This window comes from Meleagris gallopavo, chromosome 6 (genome assembly GCF_000146605.3).
Source record: "Meleagris gallopavo isolate NT-WF06-2002-E0010 breed Aviagen turkey brand Nicholas breeding stock chromosome 6, Turkey_5.1, whole genome shotgun sequence".
NCBI lineage: Eukaryota > Metazoa > Chordata > Aves > Galliformes > Phasianidae > Meleagris > Meleagris gallopavo.
The window spans coordinates 46,680,517-46,687,846 of NC_015016.2; the positions used below are offsets into that span (position 1 = coordinate 46,680,517).

At 43.4% G+C, this 7,330-nt stretch overlaps 2 protein-coding genes across 3 annotated transcripts in view; one reads left to right on the top strand and one right to left on the bottom strand.

Moving 5' to 3' along the window:
• The window catches only part of AVL9 (AVL9 cell migration associated), a 35,145-nt gene extending 34,935 nt beyond the window's left edge, over positions 1 to 210 (bottom strand). The window contains 1 exon segment of the mRNA XM_003207302.4: positions 33 to 210. Coding sequence (XP_003207350.2) covers positions 33 to 125 — 93 coding nt within the window. The 5' untranslated portion in view covers positions 126 to 210.
• A 2,763-nt stretch (positions 211 to 2,973) lies between these two features.
• LSM5 (LSM5 homolog, U6 small nuclear RNA and mRNA degradation associated) lies at positions 2,974 to 6,807 on the top strand. 2 transcript variants are annotated; one of them, XM_003207303.3, is made up of 5 exons: positions 2,974 to 3,078; positions 3,330 to 3,425; positions 4,186 to 4,213; positions 4,838 to 4,910; positions 6,537 to 6,807. In XM_003207303.3, the coding sequence occupies exons 1-5, from the start codon at positions 3,033 to 3,035 to the stop codon at positions 6,567 to 6,569; spliced, it is 276 nt and encodes a 91-aa protein (XP_003207351.1). In that variant the 5' UTR covers positions 2,974 to 3,032; the 3' UTR covers positions 6,570 to 6,807. The 2 variants fall into 2 exon arrangements, with proteins under 2 accessions (XP_003207351.1, XP_010711354.1); XM_010713052.3 differs by lacking the exon at positions 2,974 to 3,078 and adding an exon at positions 3,126 to 3,225.
• Positions 6,808 to 7,330: the final 523 nt, after the last annotated feature.

Here is a 7,330-nt window from a genome sequence, read left to right on the forward strand (position 1 = left end):
GGGCTCCCGGGGCCCAGCACCGCGCCCCTCACCTGGCAACCCTTCTTGTGGTGGAAGCCCACCACCACGATGTGCAGCACGGGGCCCCGCGGAGGGGCGGCCGGCGGCGCGCCCCGCTTCTCCATGGAGCCCGGCGATGGCCGCTCCGGAGGATACCGCCCGGGCCGGGCTCTCGCTCCGCCTCCCGATACTGAAGATCGGAGGGACGGACCTCAGCCGACTGCGCTTCCGCAGCGCCCGGCGGGAGGAGGCGGGGCAGGGCCGCCCTCTTTCCCCTCGCCCTACCCCCAGCCGCGTTGTGTCCCCCGGCTCCCGGCGGTTCTCGGGTGCGTGAGGCCGTGTGGCCGCCTCGCCGAGGAGACCCACGTGGAAAAGTGCTTGGTTTTATTAAAATTTAAGGCTATTTCATTAAAATTTAGGGCTATTTTATTAAAATTTCAGCAGGGTTGCTGCCGGTAGAGAAGGGGGAGAGAGAGCTCTTCTCTCTTTTAACTCAGAGCCCCGTGACAGTGCAGAGAGCTGCATCTGCAGCCTGCCTCGTCTCGAGTGGAGGCCGTGCAGGCTCAAGGTAGGCCGAGCTGAAGCCCAATATGATTTAATCCACACTGGTTGCTGAGCGTCAATCAGCAAAATCGAGTTTGTGCTGCTGCTGCTCACGCTGTTCTGCTGTTAAATGTGTATTATGGTAATCCCAGAGAGATGGTTCAAATGCTTATCTGAGAGCAAGTGGAAATTTAGGGAGGCAAAAATGAACGATCCTCATCTGCTTGCCCCCTGATCACGCTCCCTCATTAACCTTGGTGATTTGGTTCAGTTTGTTTAAACCAACAGAATTTAGCAGACATTGTGCTCATCGTCACTAAGATCCTCTGTGGAAATCAGAGGAAGATGGTCTTTTTGAAAAGAACTATAAAAGAATAGCGCTAAGAGAAAATCTCATTGCTAACACAATACCCAGAGGCTCAAATTATAACAATAAAGCATGTAATTATGTATTGTTCCTCTGTTTCAACAAAGGTTCCATTATATATACTTTAGGGAGCAAAAGATAAGCTACAAGGAACAATCCAGCACTGGCAAGTGAATGATTTCTTACTGGTTTTATTCTGCAACTTACTTTCATGATATTTAATGTAATTAAAAAAAAGAAGAAAAAACAACCCTATCCATTATCTCTTGCAGAAATGAGATAAAGCAGAGAAGACAAATGGGAGTACTTAGAATTCATCCTCAGTTCATTAAATAAAGGGCAGACTAGCACTGCTCTCACAGCTATGGGTTTGCATTCCTGAGGCTTCTCCATGATACTGCTGAATAATGGTGGCTTATTGCTTCTCTGAATAGATGATCGGATTTTTTTCACTGCTTGAAATTTTCTTTCTCACTAAGGCAATATAAATGTTAAATGTTGGATTGAACAGTGTGAGCCTGTTCCAGGAAAACTGATTGACAGCATCCTTCTTCACAGCTGACATGGTTGTTTTTTATGAAAAAGGAAGGAAGGGTAGAGCTGCAATCAAACAGAAGCTCTTAGAAAAAAAGTTCCTACTGGAGTTTTCTTTCTCAATGTATATGTAATAGATATAAATAAAAATTCAGCCATATACCAGAGCTGCTCTAAAAGTAATGCCTCCTGTTTTATCATGTTGGTCCATGACATCAGAGGTGGATATTAGTGGTATGGCAGTAGGGGTTGAACCTTCCTGCCAATATTCCTGCCAATATATTTTGTTGCTGTGTGACAGATGGCAGCAGAGGGGCAGTCTGACCAAGTGGCATCTGACCTGGAAGTGTATGTGAAACAAAGGTGTGGAACTGAATTCCTCCATGGGGAGAAAATGGCACCCATTGGCAGCTGGGACTATTCAGCCTGGAGAAGAGAAGGCTGTGGGGAGCTCTGATAGCAGCCTGTCAATATAAATGGGGATATAAGAAAGAAAGGGACAGACTCCTCAGCAGAGCCTGTTGTGAGAGGACAAGGGGAAATGGTTTCAAGCTAAAAGAGGAGAAATTTCAAATGGGTATAAGGAAAATTTTTTTTACAGTGAAGGTAGATGATCAGAGGGCTGGAGCACCTCTCCTGTGAGGAAAGGTTGAGGGAACTGGGCTTGTTTAGCTGGGAGAAGAGAAGCTTCAGGGAGACGTATTGCACCCTTCTGGTACTTGAAGGGAGCATAAACAGGAGGGGTAACGGCTGTTTACGAGGGTGGATAGTGATAGGACAAGGGGAAATGGTTTTAATCTGAGACAGGGGAGGTTTAGGTTGGATATTAGGAGGAAGTTTTTCACCCAGAGGGTGGTGAGGCACTGGAACAGGTTGCCCAAAGAGGTTGTGGATGCTCCATCCCTGGAGGCATTCAGGGCCAGACTGGATGTGGCTCTGGGCAGCCTGGTCTGCTGGTTGGTGACCCTGCACATAGCAGGGGGTTGAAATTAGATGATCATTGTGGTCCTTTTCAACCCAGGCCTTCCTATGATTCTATGATTCTGTGACCAGAGAGGTGGTGGATGTCCATCTCTGGAGGCATTCAAGATCAGGCTGGATGGGACTCTGAGGAACCTGCTCTAGCTGTATGTGCCTCTGTTAACTGCAGGGCGTTCGACTAGATAACCTGTAAGGGCTCCTTCTGACTCAGTTCTATGATTCTATGGTTCCGTGTCAGCACAGCAGAGCAGAAGGCAGTCCATTTCAAACTGGCAGCAGTGACCGTGGGTCACTTTCACTGGGGCAGATTCTGATGAGCATAGCATGCAGGCTCTTGCTCTTGGCCGGGGAAAGTGCACAGCTAATGGTGGTGACTATGTTGAAAAACAGTTTTATATCTGGGAAATCGCTCTGTTGAGCAGTGTTATTGCACTCCTCCTTGGAAATAAATAGGAGGCAGATGCGAAAATCTGGAAAAACACCCATTAGAGGGGAGCGGCGGCGGGTGAACGAGGACTCTGCCTGCCGCTACTCAGGGCTGCGTCCCGCCCTCCACAGTCTCTACTTCGGCGGGAGGCGGCAGCGATTGCCCAGGTCTGGCGGCAATATGGCGGCAAACGCGAGCACCAACCCATCGCAGCTCCTGCCGCTCGGTGGGCTGCCCTGCAGGCGGGCTCCCGCGCGGGGTCGGGCGGGGAGGGAGGAGGGCCGTGACCGAGGTGGGGGAGGCCGTGACAGGGCGTAAATCGGGAAATACGTGCGGCGGGCGTAGCGTTGCTGTGGGGGAGCCGTTCCTCTCGGTCAGTCGGAGATGGTGGGAGCTGGAGCGTCGGAGGGTACCACAGGGTTGATTGGTTTCCTGTAAATACACTGACGCACTTTGTTGTTGTTTTTAAATCTACAGAGCTTGTGGATAAATGTATAGGTTCTCGCATCCATATCGTGATGAAGAGCGATAAGGAAATTGTCGGGACGCTGCTGGGATTTGATGACTTTGTCAGTATCCTTTGGTGGATGTTATCTGTGGGCATCAACTTCATGGGGAGATTCAGTTCGTTTATTGTTCACTATATTAAGCTGTTTAGTATCAGGTTTTTGTTTGTTTGTGGGGTTTTTTGTTTCTGTTTTTTGGCAGCTAAAATCATAGTTTAGTGTAAAATAGAAATAAATTGCCCATTTCTGTTCTGCCCTTGTGAGGCCCCATCTGCAGTACTGCATCCAGGCCTGGGGTCCCCAGCACAGGGAGGATGCAGGGCTGTTGGAGCAGCTGCAGAGGAGAGCCGTGAAGATGATCAGAGGGCTGGAGCATCTCCCCTATGAGGAAAGTTTGAGAGAACTGGGATTGTTTAGCTTGGAGAAGGCTCCAGGGTGACCTCATTGTGGCCTTCCAGTACTTGAAGAGAGCTTATAAACAGGAGAGACTTTTTACATAGTCTGATAGCGATGGGGAAAAAGGGACATGGTTTTAAATTAAAGAGAGGAGATTTAGATTAGATGTTAGGAGGATTTTTTTTTTTTTCACTGAGAGGGTGGTGAGGCACTGACAACAGGCTGCCTAGAGAAGCTGTGGATGCTTCTGTTCCTGTGTATGAGGCCAGGCTGGATGGGCCCTGTGGCAGGATGATGTAGTGGGTGGCAGCCTACCCATGGCAGGGGGTTGGTCTTTATTGGGGACTGGATGGGCTTTAAGGTCCCTTCCGACTTAAGTCATTCTATGAAAAGAAATCTGGGCCTTATTTTCCTTGAAACTGAATTTTCAGATATGGTGTTAGAAGACGTTACAGAATTGTAAGTATTATTTTTGCCTCTCGTTGCTATTTAAACTTGGGTTTCCTGAGAAAGAATGTGGTGTAAGGTCTGTACAATCACAAATACTTACAAACTAAGCAGTTTTTATCCTGGACCTAAAGTATACAGGGTGATCTGTTCAGGACAACCGTATCATAGAGTAGTTTCGCATGATTTATTTCAGTGAATGCGCAGAACCAAGTTTCTAGTTTGTAACCTTAATTTTGCATGGGTTCTCTGTTGAACCTTCCAGTTTTGTTTTTTACATTTCCACAATGGCTAGTTAAAGATTTAATAAGTTGTCAGACTGAAGGATTAAATATTTTTTACCTTATCATGCAGCATTGCTCTTTGAAACCTGTTTTGAGTATCAGTGTTACTGAAGAAATTGCCAAGTTTTAGAGAGCAAATCTGTTTTTATGTGCTGAATAGAAAAGTACAACGAATCTATTTAATTGCCAGGTAACTTTCCCTGCCTAGGGGTCAGTGTATCAAGATGATGCTGCAGTGTTATTCCCAGTAAATGTCATCTTAATATGTGGATTTGCATCACTGCTGCAATCAAAACTGTAATCGTTGTTGTTGATGATGATATGCTCATATTTTTTTCTAATATTGCTTCAGTGAGATCACGCCTGAAGGCAGAAGAATCACAAAACTAGACCAGATTTTGCTAAATGGAAATAACATAACAATGGTAAGTCATCACTGCAAAAAGTCTGCTCGTGTTTCTTTACCTGTAAATCTGTGATTTAATTCGACTACTTAAGCTACTTAAGTAGTTTCCAAAGCATATGTATTTTTGAATGATGCTGGAAATATGATCTTATTGCTACATATCATATATTTTACAGTTTAAAATGCATGACAAGAGGAGCATGAGCATGATGATAATTTTATTTTGGTAAATGCATTTTTGGTTTTAATAAGGTGTATGAGGGAATCTTTGGAAGAGTCTGGTTGACACAGTGGCTTTTAACTCATGAGTTCTGGAGTGGGATACATCCATTATGTCTAGATGTGTTTGCAGCAGCTTGGATACTTTCAAGCTTGTTAAGTTACTTGGCTATTATTAATCATTATCATATGATGTCTAGCACTCTGGAAAAAAATAATAAGGTGGAGCTTGGTTGGACTATAACAAATCAGAAGCACTTTTTGTTTATTACTCGCTGATGTGTGTAGATCAGTACTAAAACAGTAATATTGCAGTTATGCATCACTAAGTGAATTCTGCAGCTTCTTGGATACTTTACTACAACAGCAGTCTCAGAGTGCTTCATTTGCTTACCTGCACAGATGGCTGCAAAATCTGGACTTCCTGCATAAGGGCGTTCGTGTTTTGGTGGCAGGAGAGGAGGGCTGACTTGAGTCTGTCTGCTCTGTGTGAATGGGGAATAATCTCCATGTTGCTATCTCACCCTTCTGAGGAAAAGCTGTTTTGACTTAATTTCAAAACATTTTCTTGCTTTTATGGGTAAAATAATTATCGTCCAATTGGTCTGGTGGCATACTTCCCTTGAAGAAGGTGCTTGTGATCCTTACAGTATGCATATTCAGCAAAACCCAGCTGTGCTTCTGTGCTGGGGATCTTGTGCCTCTTTTAAGGGTACATCTTACTACGTCAAGAAAACTGTGCCACAAAATTACTGAATCTGTCTCAAGAGCACCCCAGGTTTTTGTATTTTGGAAGTGTGCTGCTCATTGTTAAGAAAATACAAGTAAAATGATTTTTGATCTTTTTCCCTTTACCTTTATTTACTTTTTTTTCTTTAATATTTCCTTTTATATTTACTCTTCAGCTCTTTGTTCACAGGAAAATACTATGCTGGCTTGTTTCCTACTGTCTGTAGAAAGGTTCAGTCTTACATATATACGTATAGAAGCTTTGCTTATCACTAAAAGTCAGAAAGAGCAAAACAACTTCTCAGCATAGCAGTGGTCTGGAGAAGAATCAGCAATTGAAGAAATGCTCTTGAAAGGAGGCATATTCTTTGTCCTTTTAAAAACAAACTGTAGAGTTTCAAGATGGAATCATCACCTTGGAATGAATAACAAGGACAAAAAATATACTATGTGTTATTTAGGAACTCCTTTGTGCATATTGTTAAGTATTCTTTGTATTTTGGAGTTTCTCTTTGATATGCACTCCTCTTTCAGTGACTGACTTCCTTTTTTGAGACAATAATGAACCAAAAAACTATTTTTGTGGTCTACTGTGAAGTCTCTATCTGCTAAAATGTTTTAAAGGAAGAACTGTCATATATGAATTTGAATAATTCAAATCCAGGTGCTAAGACAAAATCACCTTACTCTTTTGCAGCTGGTTCCTGGAGGAGAAGGACCTGAAGTATAAATTGATACAGATGTCACCTATGAAGACATGTTATAAATCATCTAAATAGAGCCTTGGGGGTCTGGGTGGGTTTTTTTGGTTGTTTGTTTATTTACATACTTGCAGTTGACATTTGATAAAAACAAAGATTTCCTGTTCAGGAAAGATGCATTGCTAATGCTGACTTTGTAAGTTGAAATCATGACTTTCTTGTAAAGACATACTAACTTGCTCAGAATAAAGGCTTTTGTTTTGTTAAGTGTTGTACTTTGTCATGTCAGAGCAGCAGTTTATAAGAACTGTTTTTCTATTCCATCAATCAGTTTAAAACTGTGTTTCAGTTACTGTCGGTTTTCTGGTTTTCTGTTTATTGCATTCATTTATGGCCCAGACCTATATAAAATAGAAGCATATTTCTTAATTGAATACAGTCAACACAAAGCTGGATCCTTTGTTTAAACTCTGCTTCATGCTGTGACACCAGTAGCCATGTGGAAAAGTGCTGTAGGATTCTGGAAATGCTTGCCAAGTGAATGCATCTATTTGATGCTCAGCAGCCTTTGGTTCTGCTGTGTGAGTTTCAGCTCTCTTGGCCATCTTTAGCTTGGTATATACACTTTCTTACAGTAAAGACACTAACGATATTTGACAGACAGGCCAGACTTTAGTCCATATTCAGCAGTAAAAGGCTGATAAAACTTTTAAATTCACATCAGTGATGATTTCATCTTTACCACTAAGTGGTGCTGTTTATACTTTTAAGCTAGGAGCTGTCTATGGCA

Excerpts from the sequence above, each read along its gene's own strand:
- LSM5 (XM_003207303.3), top strand. The coding sequence starts at position 3,033 with ATGGCGGCAAACGCGAGCACCAACCCATCGCAGCTCCTGCCGCTCG. Across the intron at positions 4,214-4,837 it reads TTAGAAGACGTTACAGAATT|TGAGATCACGCCTGAAGGCA; the intron begins GTAAGTATTATT and ends ATATTGCTTCAG. Across the intron at positions 4,911-6,536 it reads ATGGAAATAACATAACAATG|CTGGTTCCTGGAGGAGAAGG; the intron begins GTAAGTCATCAC and ends ACTCTTTTGCAG.